We start from the raw sequence: 16,766 nt of genomic DNA on the forward strand, positions 1-16,766 counted from the left end.
GCTTCATGCACACCTTGCTCTTATAGATGGGAACAGCACAGCTCAGTGTTCATCAGTGACTATGGTTCATCAGTATCTAGGGTTCAGGGTTCATCAGTGTCTAGGGTCCAGGGTTCATCAGTGTCTATGGTTCATCAGTATCTAGGGTGTGTGACATATCTTGCTGAAAGTGAGTATATGGCTCAGAACGTGACTGATCAGAGCCTCCTGTATGTATGTGATAACGGACTGGAGGCAACACTAAGGAAGAGAAGTTCATGGCCACACTGCAGAGCACAGGCAAGTGACCCGTGCTTGCTTACACACTGGGTCTGATGGAGTCTGACAGGCACACACTGGCATACTGTTCTCAGACTGAATGACTTCAAACACTCTCACTTACGTTAGATTCTAAGACTTCAATAAGGCAACAGTAAAGAATGTTCATTTGGCCGTCTGAGCACAGATTGCGCTGGGGTGGTGGTGGTGGTGTTTGTTAAGAGTCCTCGTGGTTTCTAAGACAGTGAACTGGACAGGTCGTGTCTGCGATTAAAAAGTTACCAAAAATAAAGAGAAAAATGAATTCAAAGTCACTATGGGGAGAATCCAAGCTAAACATTTGACTCAGGCACCGCCTCACTGGACAGAACATTCCATTTCCATCTGAATACCCCACAACTTCAGTTCAGGTCACTTGTAAGAAGGATCTCAAGGCAGCCAGATCAGGCGTTTGATACTCAGCAAGGTTTCTCCCAGTGCACCGATACTTGTCACACTTGGTACACTGTAAACTAGTTAATATTCAGTCAAGCGCCAACTGCTCCAAAACCATCAAGCATCTGCAGACACGGTCAAACAGCGGTAAACACACAGACCCTGAAGAAGTAAGCAAGTACGTTAGAATAGACTTTACTTCTGTGAGAAGAACGACTGAAAAACACCCAGGGTTGTAGAAACAAATTAAGCAGCTGTAAAGATAATGTTTAAATATCAATAATAAATCTCTGTAATTTCAGGACGGGGAGAATAGTCTAATTTTATTTTCCTCATGAGGAGTATTTGACCAATGCTGCATCACTGCAGTGTCAGTGTATAAACAGCTCGAGAGGCTTTGAAACATTTTAGCTATTTTCGAACCTTTGTGGTCAAGTCTGCAATGTAAAAAAAACAAAACAAAACAAACAAACCTCACAGTTAAACTTGAAATACAAGTTTGAAAAAACCCCAGATATTTGGGTGCTGGAAATCATTTGCATGAGAGAAAGCCAGAAGCAAGTGGTTGAGTGAGCATGAGTGAACAGCGAGGAGTGAGCACTACTAGGCCACACTGCAGACAAATCCACTCTTCCCTTGAGACACAGCGATACAGCTGTAGCTAGCAAGATTTAGAGTGATCAAAAGTGGTCAAAGTTTTTTCATAGCCTCCGAAAATGAACAACGAATCACAGAGTTGGTCTGGAACGGCAAAAAACACCCCACCATTAGCAGATCAGAGAGATTAACGGCCACGGTGACCTCACTTGCCTTTCAGTAGTGTTTGCCGTGATCTTGCTTTCAGTCTTGTGAAACACCATATGGCCCATTAACTCATTGCGCACCAAGAATCACATCTACAAACAGTGTAGACAAAACCAATTAAACTGAGCGAGAAGAACAGCTTGGCAGAGAACAGCGTGAAAATACTACAAACAGCTATTTTCTCCACATTCATTATTCATTTTGTGTGAGAGCGCGAGGAAACTCGCTTGGGGTGCCCAGAGCTTGGTGGTGTGGGCAGTGAATCTGTTCCTCCAGCTTCATGGAAACCCAACCCCTCCCCTGCCACTCCTGCGAGATGCTGACCCAAAAAGACAAAAAGAATATTGTCCAAACAGCCCACCATTGTGCAGTGGTGCTGTCAGGAGGCTATAGGATTGCACTGGTTCAAGGCAGACGGACCTGCTCAGGTATCCACATGCACGGGGTGCCACGCACATTCCTGTGTGACCTTTCACACAAATGACACCTATACTAGGGAAAACATTTCAGAACATTGTTTCCAACAAAATTACAAGCTCAAGTCAAGAGCTATTAACCTATGATTGAGATTAATTTATTCATGTTTGGACAATGTGTGCAACAGACAAGAGGGCGTGGTGTAACTCAGGAATGTGACTGGAGTGTGCTTGTCCTCCATTCTGAAGGGGGGTGAGGGAGTGTGGTTTTACCACGGTCACATAAGCTCAACAGACGCTGTATTGTGCTGCGTCCCATGTCCTGCAACCTGCTGCACTAGCAACAGGCTGTTGTCACGGCAGCAGTGTGGGGATTTGAATCAGTGGGCTCAGAATGTGCTGCGTACAATGAGCCGAGCGGAGCAGATCAGAGCAAGAGATCACCGCTTGTACCATCACTGCTGAACCCCCGTCCAACAGCCGGCTCTCAGGCAGAACCATGCAGACACCCAACAGTGTTATTTGACTGCTAATACAAACAACAAGAGATAAGCTACGCATGCGATAAGCCAACTTTGAAAAAGCAGGCAGGAACTCCATAATGAAGCCAGTACTTCAACAGGGGAGAAACGCATTACCAAGTCAGTCTGTCAATATAAGCAACCAGGTAAAAAAAAAGAGATTATTGCCTGAGTGGTCTCGTCCGTCTCCTCTATCAGTGGGTAATCCACAAGGGAATGCTAGCTGCTTCCGCTAAACTTCCACTGCCCCTAAGCCTGTGATCTGCTGAGACCTCCTGAGGCATGCTGAGACCTGTTGAGACCTGCTGAGACCTGCTTGGGCCGGCTGTCGGTCAGCTCTCTAAAGGCAACACACTGATATCAGACTGCAACTTCTTTATGAATCAGCCAGAAAACTCTCTGATCTCCAGAGTTCAATAGTCTTCACCAGGAGATGACCTTTCAACATCCAGAGTTTTGACAAACCTGGTTCGGTCTGTCCAATTCAAATCCCTCAAACAGAAGAAGCACTCAGTACAGCATTTACAGATCCAACCAGCATTGTTCTTGGTCTAGGATCTGTTACAGCAACTCTGCCAGAGCCCACTCCTCTCCATAACTCTATTCACATACTGTGTCTTTGCTTCTCATCAGAGATCCAGACAGGTACCACTGCATCCCAGTGCTTTGGCCATTTAAAAGCCCATATGGGTTGTATTGAATGTGTGGCAGCCACAGAGTGCGCAGTACATCAAATAGACTTCTGATCCACAATCCAAGGAACACTGACTGCTCTCTCGATTAACCACAGAAAAAATAATCACATCAGCAGAAACGAAGGGTCTCTGGGAGACGCGAGTGTGCAGCTAACGTTCTCGGTTTGAAGGACACACTGCGCATCACTCCTGGCATTGCCTCACTTATTCAGCAACGTTTTAACGTCTCCATTGGAGATATATTCTATTTATGCTGTAGCTCATGCACTACACAACATTCTGCTGTTTGTGCAGACTTATCGGATGACAAGAGGGTTGCTAAGATATGCAACGACAAGCTTGTTTTTTCCAAGACTGAGGTGATGTTTCAAACAACTACATACACCCACTTTATTCTGCCAATTTGAAAAGAAGCAGTGCATGCCAAATTCTTTTGTAAATATTAAAACGACTATCCACATCTTGTGCTAAGCTGTTTGACTAGTAATTCGATCAAGTTAGTGGGTTGTGAAGCCAGTGTCTGTTATAACAAAAAAAATACTTAAATTTCTTTACCTCCCTTACCACATTTTAACCTCAACAAAATCACAGGCTTCCTTTTCAACTGATGTTAATAAAACCTGACAAAGGGAAAGTGCAGAGTGGCTGAGTCCTGTAGGTCACAAATAAGCTCTTTATTTTCCAGCCCTGACATTTCTGATGCCGTTCGTACCAGAGCCGCAGTGTTCAGCTTGTTTGCACTCACACTCGTCACAAAGAGCACCTTCATGTTGCACAACAATAAAACTGTCAGCAATAACACATTTCCAAAATCATTTTCACTGACCTTTCAAACTCCCCCTCTGTTATGCTAATATTGCAGTTGTGTGGCCCACTGGCTCTGATAGCAAAACAATAAACCAATACGTCACCAAAGCAGGAAGCTCAGCACTAATGCACCCTGGATTACATTGCATAACAGGTCTAAAGATGAGATAGGCTGATAGTTATGAATTTCATACAGGTGGATTTCTGAACCAACATGCGTATTGTGCAGCGGGGTAGCACTTAAGCACCTGGCTTGTGTGTGTGTGGGGGGAATCCAATAAATAAAGTCTTTAAAAAAAATAACTATGCTTGATGAAGAGCAGTTATGTGTTTCTAGCTGCAGAAGCAAATATATTAACAAAAAGGTTTTGTGATTCCAAGATGAGAAGATGGGGATAAATTCCCATTGGCATTTGGAACTCATTCCGAACTTCAAAGAGTCGGTCAATGTGTTTTTCGAGGCTACAAATGCTAAACAAATCACTGAAGAACAAAGCAAGTTTCCATGACTGTGACAGGAAATTCTCAGATCCACTCCCAATCCAAACTCCATCATTCCAAGGCTTTATTCCTCATGCATGCCCTCAGAATGGGTTCAAGCACTCTCCAAAGCCAACTCAGAAAAGAAGGTACAAGGGAACATCTCGCCCTGTCAGACCATGTGGGGAGGGGGTCCATGGCCCAGAGGAGGCTCACCACAACGCCGGTAACTGCTGCATCTGCTGGAGGAAAAAGAAAAATGTCTGCAGGGATCATGCGTTACCAGATGGTGTTGAGATTAAGTCGGGACGGTGTTGCAGGATGAAGAGCAGTGTCTCTCACTGCCCACTGGCTGAATCCTATGCTCTAATCAAATCAGGCTAGGAAACGGAGTAGACAACAACTGGCCCCTTGCGAATGGCGGAGCACAGAGACTGGACAGCAACTAAGCAGGCAAGCAAAATCAACACAGCAGAACTGCTCAAGCGCCGAAGGACATGTGGACACTATGACGGACACGCGGACGCTACAGTGGGCGTGAACATGTATGGCTGCAGATGTTTTCATATTAAATGAATGAGTAAAGTGACTTTGGCAAGCCTGGCCACAGTGATTGGAAAGTATGATCATGCCATATATCTGTCACCAAAAAATCACATGTACCTGCACACACACACACACACACACACACACGCATGTAGCCGATAGGGAGAGTGAACGTCTTACACAATATCGGACACGAGGAGACTGTTCATGGGAAACTTACTCAGCCATGCTGGGCAGTTCCCTTCGCCTCCCTGCTACGTGGACGGAGGGAGAGGGGTCACTGGAGCAGGGCTCACTCTTGTGAGCACTGTAATCACCCTCCCCGTCTTTGCATAGAGATGAAGCATTTCCCAAACACTCTGCAGGCTCTGACACCCACCACAAAAGGTGATCCACACCAGTTAGTTTATTTATATATAAGCAACATCAATAACAATAAACAAACATGACATGTGGTTATTCTCGTCGCCTGCTGACTTAAGTCTAAAATAGAAATATGCCAACTATCTGCCTTAAAGTGATAAGGCAGCTTCTGCATAAAAAAACAGAAGCTGTTAAATAACTGTTTGCGTCTCCAATTACAGCAAGCAACCACACACGTGTAGCTGTCTGCTGTTACAAGAGCCATCGGTGAGATTTAGCGTCTCCTTCTCTGACCGGAATGACCTTGCTGTCCCTGAGCAGTCCTGACCTCATCCCTGGAGCATCCCTCTGTGTTTATAATCCTTAGTGTTTGGAGTGCCTGATTATTTTTGCCTCCACACACCGGTCATTTGCTTTGTTTTGTCATACTGTGTTCTCCTTTATCTTTGGCATTAACTCCGCGTCAGTGTTTGTAATACGTCCCGCCTGTGCGTATAGTACCTGCACTCTCAGTGCATCATTAAAGGGAGTCGATCCGGTACTTCTATAAAAGACACTTGGGGTTGAAGGAGTCTCGAACCTTTTCATTCTTACTCAGCAATCTGGCTCATATGACAAAGCTATTAACGACACATACGTGGAGGGAGTTGTACATTTTTCTCCTGACCCAACAGCCCATTCAAGATTCCTGTCTGCCAGCTAGCTGTGTCTTGCGCAGCCTAGAGGTTACAAATGAGACAGTAGATTCTTAGTAACGTCGCCGGACCTGCGAAGGGGCACCCAAGCAAAGATATTAAGAATATTAGCAACCGCTCGTGTCTCAGGGTCTCTCAAAAAGGACAAGTCTTCAGACATACGACTTCACACATGCACAACCGAACTGTATCACTGAAGCACAACTTGCGACAGTTTTGCCAACTGTCGACTGAGGGGGAGGGGGAGGTCCCGTGAGAACGCTCGAGACCCAGCGGCACGCTGGCACGAGAGCGCCACGCAGCTATACCTGCATCGCAGGCTCGCTCGGCTGCACGCGACAGAAATGGACTCGTGCTTACTTTATGAAGTAGCTGGCTCCCTCCGCGGTGAAGCCCTCCTCCCAGCCACGCGGTAGATCTAGAGGAGAGAAGCGTGCACGCTGCATACCATTAGACTGCACAGATTTGGACAGACGTGAAAGCGTCCTACTCATTACACATCTGAGATTCCGTCCTTCCAGGGGTGTGTGTGTGCGCGCCCCGCCAGCCCAAGCCACTAAAGTTCACCCTGGAGCTGTAGTTCAACAGCAGTGCCTCTCGTACCTGATCGTATCATGTGTCCGGAGTTGACAGGCTCACCAGTGCGGGGATGCAGCCAGGTAGTGGTGCGCGTTTTGTCGCTGAAAGGGAAACACCTGTTACTGAACGAGGAGACGACGTGCACGTGTAAGCTCGAGGCAAGCGCGAGGTGTTCGTCTAAGAAAGGGCTCACTTGATGAAGAAGACCCTGCCGTCGCCGCACACTCCGTACGACCAGGGATCCGGTAGAGTGTCCCGCCCGGGCGCCGCCGCCATCATCCCGTTCCGAGTAAGCCAGCTATCTCATGCTCCTCGCTGCGTCCAGCCTCCAGGACGTCGGGCAGTCCAGCAACCGCCGCTAGGGCTACACTGTTAAAGGGGAGGGCCAAACTTGGGGAGAGTGCAGGACATCTTTATCCTAAGCCGACTAAAAAGAGGAGCGAGGAGGGGTACCGCACGATTGGAGCACGCCAGGCTGCACTGCGGAAACATGCCTCTAAATACCCCGAATGGCGCTCCCCGCCAGGGTGGCTGCGGAGGTGACATTTCTGGAATGCATTCAGGAGAATTGAAATGACAAAGAAACCTAAACGGGGTTAAATATTTCCTTAGCTGCCTTCAGCTTCTTAACAATGCGGTCTGGGCTTCAGGGATTTGTTAGGCTGCTCTGCAGGTGTTTAGCTTGGAAACTCATGCGTTTGACTGTCACTCGGCTCTCACGTACTTCAAAGACATGTTAGCATTATTGTTTTACTTTATATATATAACGATACCACGAGATCCTGCCGATTGGTTTGGCAGCAAGCAACCAATTATTGTTCGAAGTATTACTGAACATTGTTGGGGAGCATTGCAACTTAGTTTTTCTGATATAGCAGATTGCTTGAAGCAGTTAGTCCTCTATTAGGGACACAAATGCTCTATTTTGAGTTAAATTGAGCTACGTGGTGTGTCTACAGTAATTGTACTGTTTCTTTCCTTTATAATATGAAGCAAATTAGAAATAAAGTTTGTTTTTCATTCAGGTATAATGTCACTAGGCTACAGGCTGCCTAGCTCTCTGGCTGTCATGTTCAGATGGCCCAAATGTAAAACAATGATCCACATTAAGAAAACAAAAACAACAACAAATATTTGTTAAAGCAAAGACACCCTTTGACATCTTTGCATTGTCATATAACTACCACACCTTCAAGTCAACTTTCTATTTTTATAGAACTTACTCATATAGACATATTCTGGTTCCATCAGCACATTACATTATCAGTTCCTATGTGTACATATAAAGCCATATTAGTCGAAGTCCAGCCATACCTCATCATTTCAAATTACATCATTGTCACAGAGTCTATCAGTGTTAATAAGGATTATGTTCCTTAATGCAAGTCATGCATACTCTAATTGAATCTTTAATGGTCATATTCCCTGTTAAAGGGTAAATAGTATTTTCTCTTTATAGTGCATCTGTAGCAATGGCCATACCCACAGCATCTAATCATGACTGAGAACAGGTGTGTTAGCATGAAGTCAAGTTTTTAAGTACCAAACGTTCAGCAGGCACCTGAGCATCAAGAGAAATACAAAGGACCCTTATCCTGCCGACAGAAATATCCACCTGGCTAAACTGCACACGAGGGAGCAACAGAGTCATGAAAGGAGACAAAGCATAACAGACCACGCTATTTATGGCAGCCATCACCGTACAACCTGGTTTATCAGCCGCATGTATATACAAAGACCTCAATAGTGGACGCACACTTTTTTGAAATCTGAAGGAGGAATGTGTGTGTGTGTGAGAGAGAGACAGAAAGAGAAAGAGACAACTAATCTCTCCGCTCCAACACTCATGATTTCAGCTGGGCTGTAAGAGGATGGAGGATCTTCTCACCAATCACATTACATGCTTACACTGCACTATCATATAAGACCCGCCCAATCCCGATGGCTTCCATAAATTTAATCCTGGGGTGTGAAGCAGAACGTGAAGTCACGGCGCCGCTCAGTGCATCAGATGAGGGATGAAAGATGACAATAAAAGAAAAGATGCCTGTCTGGCCTTTTCTCAGACTTCATGTTCAAACAATTCATGGGCTTTTGCTGTGGAGTGCAAAAGTCTATAGTTGACTTAAAAATACAATGAACTAGCACTTGTTTGTCCTCTAGACTGCTCAAATGCTTTCTCACTGTGCAGACAGTGATAAACACTTATGAGCAACATAAATGAATCAGCACTGCTTTCTAAAAGGGGCTTGTTTTGTTTGCATGTCTCTTGTTGGTCCTGACACACTTTTGCTCAAACAGAAAAAGTGCATGATGCTCATCATGTGTCTTTGAGTTTTACTGCAAACAAGAGACTGAGAAAATACCGATAAACATGAGAAACACTGCACGAGCTGAGAGCCGTTTCTGAGTCTGCCATGTAGCAGAGGTTTTATACCCTGCTGATCACCTCTCTGATACAGAATTATGTCAGTTTACCTTATGAAGTTATATTGATATTTTTTATCAATAGCCTGTATTGATTATGATGCCTTTATAAAAAAGTGAACCACATAATTTTTTTTTCCCAATTATGGACAGCAGTAGGATGTAATCTGAAAACAGATCATTTGTGGTGAACAAGAATGTAACACATTTCAGTTTAATTAGGCAGATATCAAGTAAATGGTCTTGTTAGTTTCCTGCCTTATAGTGCTGCCTTAAAAATATATTGAGTTACCAGCCATGCTTGAAGACTGGTATCTTTTAGAGTGTCTGTAAGGGTTGGAGGGTCTGTGGGAGCGAGTGTGGGGAGAGAGACTGACAGCAGATCATGAACCTGACAGGTGACGACCAGACAGTTTTTCCTGGCTATACTGCCGCAACTGGGTCAGCCTCAATCACACATGACATGCCTCAAACGCTCGACTGAGGATGTGTTCAGCTGAAGACATCACCTGAGATGAAGCGTGTGCTTCAGTCAGACCCAACCTCCTTCCACATGCTCTCTACTCCTCCATCATCACTGTGTTTGTTGGTTAATCACCTTCTCCATTTATCAGAGGATTCTTCCCCATCACAGGGTGCTGGTGCAACACCTTCAGCTCCTCTGCAGTGTTGGTGCTGCAGAAAGCTCTCTCTCCCTCCCTCCCTCCCTCCCTCCCTCTCTCGCCCCTCACTCTATCCGTCTCTCCACTGCCAGCAGCTCACAATGCAGCAAGGTGACTCAATGTTAACTTTCTTTCCTCGGAAGGAAGGCTGAGGCTGGGTCAGATACTGTCACACCACTCCTGACTGGATGTGCTGAAGCCCCGCCCCCCACCAACCTGCCTGATTCTCACTACTGACACACCTTCCTTTAAAGCTCCATCCTCATAACCAAATCAGGCAGTGGCAGTTTTTGTAGTTGTCTGATTTTACTTTGTGGAACTTCACATTCAAGGGTCGCTTTTTCTTAAACCGTTAATAACATATGTACCCCCAAGTGCATGTACAATCTGAGCAAAGCGATCCAGTCTGCCTCAATTATATCAGCCGCTCTCCATGATTGTGCAAATACATATAGTGTTGTGTCAGGTCAAGAAGCCTGTTCATACATAGCTTTTTTATACAAAATAATAATAATAATAATTTCACAAATCCAAGGATGACTTAATTTTGGAAAAAAAGGTGCCAGTTTATATTTACAGCATTTGGCAGACACACAAGTGCTTTACAGTCTCAAATACATATCCTCATGACACCAGATAGGTTAGTGTTAAGAAAATTATCAGGGTAAATATATTTTGATGCACTTATATATAAGTGCATATTTATATATTAGTGCACTGAAGAGTCTTTGGTCTTAATTTGAAGACGGAACAGAACAGAGAACAGAACAGGACAAGGAAGAGTCTTGATGCGCGTTGTCTTCCTGTCCTGAGGGATGGTGATTTGAGTCAATAGGCCCAAAGGCAGCAGGGCGCAGAACGGAGTGAGATTAGTACCTTTTGGAATGTGGTGTGGGAACCAGTGGAAGAGTACAGCAAGGGAGTGACATGGGAGAATTCTGACAGTGTGCAGAATACCAAGATCTCATGTCAAGCTTCCTAGAGCTAATCTGGAAGGAAATGTTCAAACCTGTTAAACTCTTTCAGATGTTTAAATGAAAAAAAAAAAAAAAAAGGCCTGAACAGAGAAAATTCTGCCCTCTTATGGTGGCATAGCAAACTAGAAATGTATATTTTTTGGTGACATGAACAGGCACATAAAACCTGGACACAGTGTTCTGGAATATTGGTCCGAACAATACCAACTGCAGACTAAAGTACGGCTCCTACTCACCATGAGACACTATAAAGACATTTCTATGGGCTCTTGGAAATAAATTTTTAATTCCTCTACTGTAGTAAAATAAACTGAAATTGAGAGAAGGTAAATATCCTGCAATAAGCAACTAATAATAAATGTAGAATACAGAAATTTAATTTACATGCTTTTACCAATATAAACCAACGATAGTTTGTACATAAAGAAAGAAATCACCTTTATGCTGCCTCAGCATCCAGTCTTAGTCAAGATTCTCATCAACATCACTGGAAATATTAACCCCTGCCAGGCAGTGGAGGAAACCTGTGCATGTCTTACTGTACGTGCTGGACTTTGACTCTGTCTAGTTCCTTTTGCAAGGTACATAATATTCCTGGTTCATCCTCAACCTTTTCCATCAAAGAATGCCTTGGAATATTCCCTGATCCTCGAGAACTCCTTTGTGTCTCACACAAGCAATTGATATTGTTGGCTATGCTCGTATTGATATTTCCACCTCTTACTCCACTGAAAATAGCCGCCTTTGTCCTGTTATGTCCATTTTACAAAATAGGAGTGCAGTAATTCCAATGGAACTGTATGTGATATGCATTTCAGACTGCATACGGTACTATAGAGCTAGCAGGTACAGTACATGCACAGTACAGTACAGGTAGACCCAAAGGTTAAAAAAGCAACTAATTACATGAATTTCAGTCACTGGACTGAAAGATCCAAAGCTGATCTAAAGATTTTTTTGAGACCAGAACCAATACCTTTGATTAAACCAATCAAGTCTTAAACTGTATAGAAGCATTTTATTGGTTGCCCAGAGTTCAGTATATCTGTATCACACAGCCATATAAGACCACACTCTCAGACCTCCAGAGACCGTTTTGATTTTGCAGTCTCCCAGCAGTTAGTTGGGAATCAGATACACACTACAAGTCCAAGCATCTTACTAAACAAATGTAGAGAATTACATTTTCTCAAGTAGCCATTTTACTTTGGTTGGAAGTCACTGCATACAGGACACTGAAAGTAATTCCTACATTAATCCTACCACTGAGTGCAATACATTATTGCCATGGTACTCTTAATTTTTTCAATATTTAATAAAACATGTATTATGATGTCAGGCCATTATTCTAACAAATCCTGAATGTGTAATATAACCTTTTCAAATCCTCTGCCTATTAGTGAAGTTTTACCCAGAACTGCACTGCTCTGAAGACTTCAGTGGGCAAAAGCACATGTATTTTTCTTCTGTAAAGTGATGTATTGTGCTGTTATCGTTCATGACCTGTGAAGTTTGTGTGTTCTCATTTTTCCAGTTGCACATTTTGAGCACCGCAGTGCACCTTAATCATTCTTGAGGTTAAAAATCTCTAGTTTTAGGCCAAGGTGGAATCACATGGGTAGTTACCATGACATCAGTTGACTAGGCTTTAACCATTAAAAAAATTATCACCAGCCTTTAGAGCCAACATGCACACTGCAGGCATCTACAGAAATGGTTTAATTATAGTTAAAGATCACTAAATAAATAAAAATAAAAACCTACCTTTTTGAATTTGTAAAAGTATGATTTTTACATTCTACAGGACAATGGAGAGATGCATTTGGTTATCTGCTAGTTTGGAAAAACAACAGCACGTATATATAATTAAAGAGGTTCCGTGAGAATGTTGCTGTTAGGACCAAAAAACCATTCGGCTGTTTTCAAACATTAAGCCTTGGGGTGACAAGGGAAATATTCCTAATATGAGGGGGGGGGGGGGAAGCTGCATTTCTTCATAAGGACATTGAACTACTAACCAAGAAAACAAAAGGTCCTTAAGAGGCAAAATTGATTTAGAGTAAAAGGTTTTGCAGTTAATCCATAACAGCCATGGGGGGCAACAGCAGAAAGAATGAAACGTTGTACTGGACTACTTTTTTCAATATTAATTTGCTTTATGGTAGCTTTGACACTGAGGATTTTAGTGACATTAGGGCCTTCTGTAGTGCATCTGTGAGATTTTATACACACGTACGTGTCTGCCTCTTCAGTAAATCTCAGAAAGGAACCTGGCCCTGAGGGAGTACAGGGGCCGGTTCTCCTAGCACATGCCATTCAGCTGAGGGATGACGACTCACTCAGCTTTTATTAAGACTTCTGCACAAAGCCCAACTCATGGAAGGTTTCAACTCTTATTCCCTTACCAAAGAAAGTAACCCTGACAGCAGTGCTACAAAACCATATGGAGAGACACACTGGACCTTCTTAACAGTTCACATTTAACGGGCACAGGTCTGACCTGTATGACAGAGCTGTGCACAGGAAGATTGCCAAAATAACCTCCAAAAAAATATTTTATTCCATAGGCTGATGATCAATTGAATAAAACTAGACAGGTTTGATGTTTCACCATACAAAATTCTGAATGTCTCATGGGGTGTGTGTACATTGTGTTCCAATTAGAGATGTTTTAAGCATTTTATATTTTAAACAATACTACAGGACCACAAACTGATAACCGTCACTGATGAAATGGCAGGAAATTCTGATACATCCCTAGTTAACAGCACAAAGAACACCAACATGACTGCAACAAACAGTGTTCATATTCAAATATCATTTATTGTCCAAAATGCTTCCATTTATGCCACCAATGCAGAGGCTGTGGAAGATTCACTGTGGATAAAAACAATGACGAAGATTAGAGGGAGGCAAGCAAACAGAATGAGACGTGTACAATACTGAAGGAGCAGTTTGTGTGAAGGGGACTGGCAGCACTGGCACCATCGAGCCAAACTGCTAATTTACCTCCAGGGTTGATCTAGCACATCAGAAATATCTCAGTTCTTACACGAAGAACAGGACAATGAAATGCGCCATGCTGCAGTTGGATGTTAGCTGCCGAACTACACACCAGCTCATGTCTACTTCAGGACAGCATGACGCTGCCTTTAAACCTATTTAGTTTATACTTACTACTTCCAGTTGGGAGCAAGCACTCTCTTGGTCTTGTAGTAACGAGCAAGCCTGTGGATTCTGCTCTCAACAAGAATGAGGCGGAATTTGGCGTCCTTGTCCTGCAAACATGCGTGTCAGACTCAACACCAACCCACCCATGTGCTACACAGCAATAGCCAATATGTACAATATTCTGGATTGTGCACTGCACAGATTCATTAAAACTTCAACATACAGATGGTTCCATGCAAGAGTAACTTCTAAAAACGGCCACACCAAGTGCCGAGTGTCCTGTGCAAGATGCGCAATCTCGCTTGAACGTTGTTTACCTTTCTGTTCCTCTCCAAGTGCTTCCTCACAGCCACAGCCTTCTTGATAAGGTGGTACAGATCCTCAGGAAGGTCAGGAGCCAGGCCCTTGGATTTCAAGATGCGGAGGATCTTGTTGCCAGTGACGAAGCGCACCTGGGCCACACCATGGGAATCCCTCAAGATCACACCTACAGCAGACCCACCAGCCAACATCAGGCAACTAAATCCACCAAAGTTCAAAACAACAGAATTGTGCCCAACTATAACACTGGAAGAAGACTGTTTACTTTGCAGAACGCTGATATTCCAGAACAAAATCCAACAAACGTTTAAAAACACGACAAAAAACATACCAATTTGTGACGGGGTCAGACCCTTCTTGGCCAACTTGAAGATCTGCTCTTTAACATCATCTGAGGTCAACTTGAGCCACTGGGCAGGAGGCAAGAAACAGATTAGTAAATGTTTCATGTGTGGAACAAAAGCAGGATCTAGACTGTAGCTAAATACTTACTGTCGGGACACTGCGTCTGAAGGGGAGTGCCGACTGGGACAAACCCTTACTGAAACACAAAATGTGAGTTAACTTAATGACAAACTATTTAGAAGGTTTCCGCTCAATGTCAAAATTACCTAACCTTTCTGTCTTTCAGACAAAAAAAAAGCTACATTTCCATGATATATAATAAGCCAAAAATCAGCCAGTTTTGTTACATGGACATGGAAAAATCAAGTATCCATAACCACTCATACAATAGAGGAAACTAAGGAAAGCATTTTAACACATGGCAGCTAAACTTAAAAAGATGCTACAAAGTGCCCAGATAAACAATGAATAACCCCAAAAAAGCTCAAATCCCCTGACTTTCTATGTCTGGAATAGGCTAACATTTCATGAGTGAACCCTGCATTTAACAGCAACCTTTACAAAATGGTTACACATGAACCAATTAGCAGTAGCAGGTAGCTAGCCTGTCACTATGAAGCTGAGAGACCATACAGCCTGCAGGCCGTAGAAAGACTAAATACATAAACACACTTGAGTGAGGTCCTGAAAGAAACAACGACCTGGCACAGTCCCCCATTTAAAGGAAAACAGCTGCTGCGGGTTAACAGTGTCTACAAAGCTTAGCTAAACGTCAACTAGCTTAACTGTCTACACACTACGAGCGTATAGGAACCTCTCTCTCTCTCTCTCTCTCTCTCTCTCTCTCTCTCTCTCTCTCTCTCTATATATATATATATATATATATATATATATATATATATATATAGATAGATAGATAGATAGCTAGATAGATAGATAGACACTGTAACAAAAGCTTCCCACACGGTATGCTAGCAGCTACCTTAAGACTAAACCGTTAGCGTTAGCTCGCTCACTCGCTATCGGGAGGAACGCGCTGCCATGTTAGCCAGCTAGCTCAACCGCAGCGGGCGGGAACGTAGCAAACACTTTCCCCTGCGACTCCATTTTCAGCCATATTTTAGACATTTCAGTAGATTATAATGACATACGTGTTTTATACACACGATACAATCGCTTCCTTAGACGTGCTTACGCTGAATTAAAACCTACCCGGGAGCGTGCATGCGACCCATGATGGCGTTTAGGGGAACCCAAAAAGAGAAAGACCACAACGAGGCTGGGAGGAAGTAGAGTCTGCAAGAGGAAGTGACGTTTTCTACGAAAAAAAAAAATAAAAAAAATAAAAAAGGTCTCACGTTACACATTCTATCAGCCGCCTTTATTCTTAGGGTAAAAATCAAAACTCCCTTGTTGTGTTCTGTTGCTTCTTATTATTTCAGATATGTCTTCAGTGAATTATGTACATGTATGTTGCAGTATCCAAATAAACTCTCACATAAAAAAAGTTAACTCTGTGATACTAGATTAGTTGTAACTGACGTTTAGATGTCCAGGAAAATAGAAAAATAGGTAAAACACAATAAATAATAAATATGTAACACATTATTAAATACTAGAGCATAAAAAGGTTAGATTTGCATTTCAAATAAACTTAAAAATGTTAAGTGTTGTAAGTTTGTAAAGTTTCTTATTTGACTGAGACTTAGTAGTTCCATGACAAGATATACAAGCATCATACACATCAAGGAGTGTGCTCAACTTGGTGCACCACTGCAATATTTAATGACGCCGCTGTCATTACTGAGGACACACTTAAGGACTGTATAAGGAAAAAACCATATAGAACAGCAGTTCCACATTCCGCATTGTGCCAATTCTTTCAAGGTCATTGCAGGGCCAGCTTTCTGAACTGAACTGCCTTATAAAATTGTTATTACATTTCCTACAACATATGTTTACCTTTTCAATAGATATGATATAGTCCTGTACTGAAACTACTTAAAAATCATTTTCAATCTTGTTTTAAAAACAGTCAGAGTGGGGAGACCTAATGTCCAGTGGTAGGCTGTTCTCAAGTCTCGGTACAGTTATCCTTGAGTTTCAGTTGATTTTAGGAACTTTGAGATACAAGATGGTACAGCTACACTTAGGGCCTTTAAACAAGTAAGGGATCTGTAAACTGGACCCAGTAATGAACAGGGAGCCAGTGGAAGGAGTCTAAAACCAGAGAGAGATCACTTCTTTTCTTAGTGCCCATGAGC

General features: G+C 43.0%; 2 protein-coding genes and 1 non-coding gene across 13 annotated transcripts in view; all 3 read right to left on the minus strand.

Moving 5' to 3' along the window:
- plekha7b (pleckstrin homology domain containing, family A member 7b) overlaps positions 1-7,368 on the minus strand; it is a 67,818-nt gene extending 60,450 nt beyond the window's left edge. For 2 of the 11 annotated variants that reach the window (XR_014121357.1, XM_081708930.1), the window contains exons 1-3: positions 6,793-7,368; positions 6,624-6,700; positions 6,381-6,438 (exon numbers count right to left, since the gene is read on the minus strand). Coding sequence is in view for 9 of the 11 variants with exons in the window: in XM_081708930.1 (XP_081565056.1) it covers positions 6,381-6,438; positions 6,624-6,700; positions 6,793-6,878 (221 nt within the window). In the remaining 2 variants the exon portion in view is untranslated. Of the gene's footprint in view, positions 1-6,380; positions 6,439-6,623; positions 6,701-6,792 lie in introns of those variants that run through there. The other 9 variants (XM_081708929.1, XM_081708927.1, XM_081708924.1 and 6 more) reach the window with 8 other exon arrangements.
- Positions 7,369-13,468: 6,100 nt separating this feature from the next.
- Positions 13,469-15,853, minus strand: rps13 (ribosomal protein S13). Its single transcript, XM_027007438.3, has 6 exons — positions 15,715-15,853; positions 14,650-14,698; positions 14,489-14,567; positions 14,154-14,323; positions 13,843-13,943; positions 13,469-13,542 (listed from the first exon to the last, which is right to left on the minus strand). Exons 1-6 carry the CDS (start codon positions 15,735-15,737, stop codon positions 13,509-13,511), a joined length of 456 nt encoding a protein of 151 aa, XP_026863239.1. The 5' UTR covers positions 15,738-15,853; the 3' UTR covers positions 13,469-13,508.
- On the minus strand, positions 13,619-13,745 carry LOC113575783 (small nucleolar RNA SNORA19). The gene has a single exon (XR_003410441.1). It is a non-coding gene; the product is annotated as a small nucleolar RNA SNORA19 (small nucleolar RNA).
- Positions 15,854-16,766: the final 913 nt, after the last annotated feature.

The sequence above is a fragment of the Electrophorus electricus genome, chromosome 3 (assembly GCF_041902795.1).
Source record: "Electrophorus electricus isolate QZ-2024a chromosome 3, ASM4190279v1, whole genome shotgun sequence".
Classification (NCBI taxonomy): domain Eukaryota; kingdom Metazoa; phylum Chordata; class Actinopteri; order Gymnotiformes; family Gymnotidae; genus Electrophorus; species Electrophorus electricus.

Excerpts from the sequence above, each read along its gene's own strand:
- rps13 (XM_027007438.3), bottom strand. The coding sequence starts at position 15,737 with ATGGGTCGCATGCACGCTCCCGG. Across the intron at positions 14,699-15,714 it reads GGTCGCATGCACGCTCCCGG|TAAGGGTTTGTCCCAGTCGG; the intron begins GTAGGTTTTAAT and ends TTTGTGTTTCAG. Across the intron at positions 14,568-14,649 it reads TCAGACGCAGTGTCCCGACA|TGGCTCAAGTTGACCTCAGA; the intron begins GTAAGTATTTAG and ends CCTCCTGCCCAG.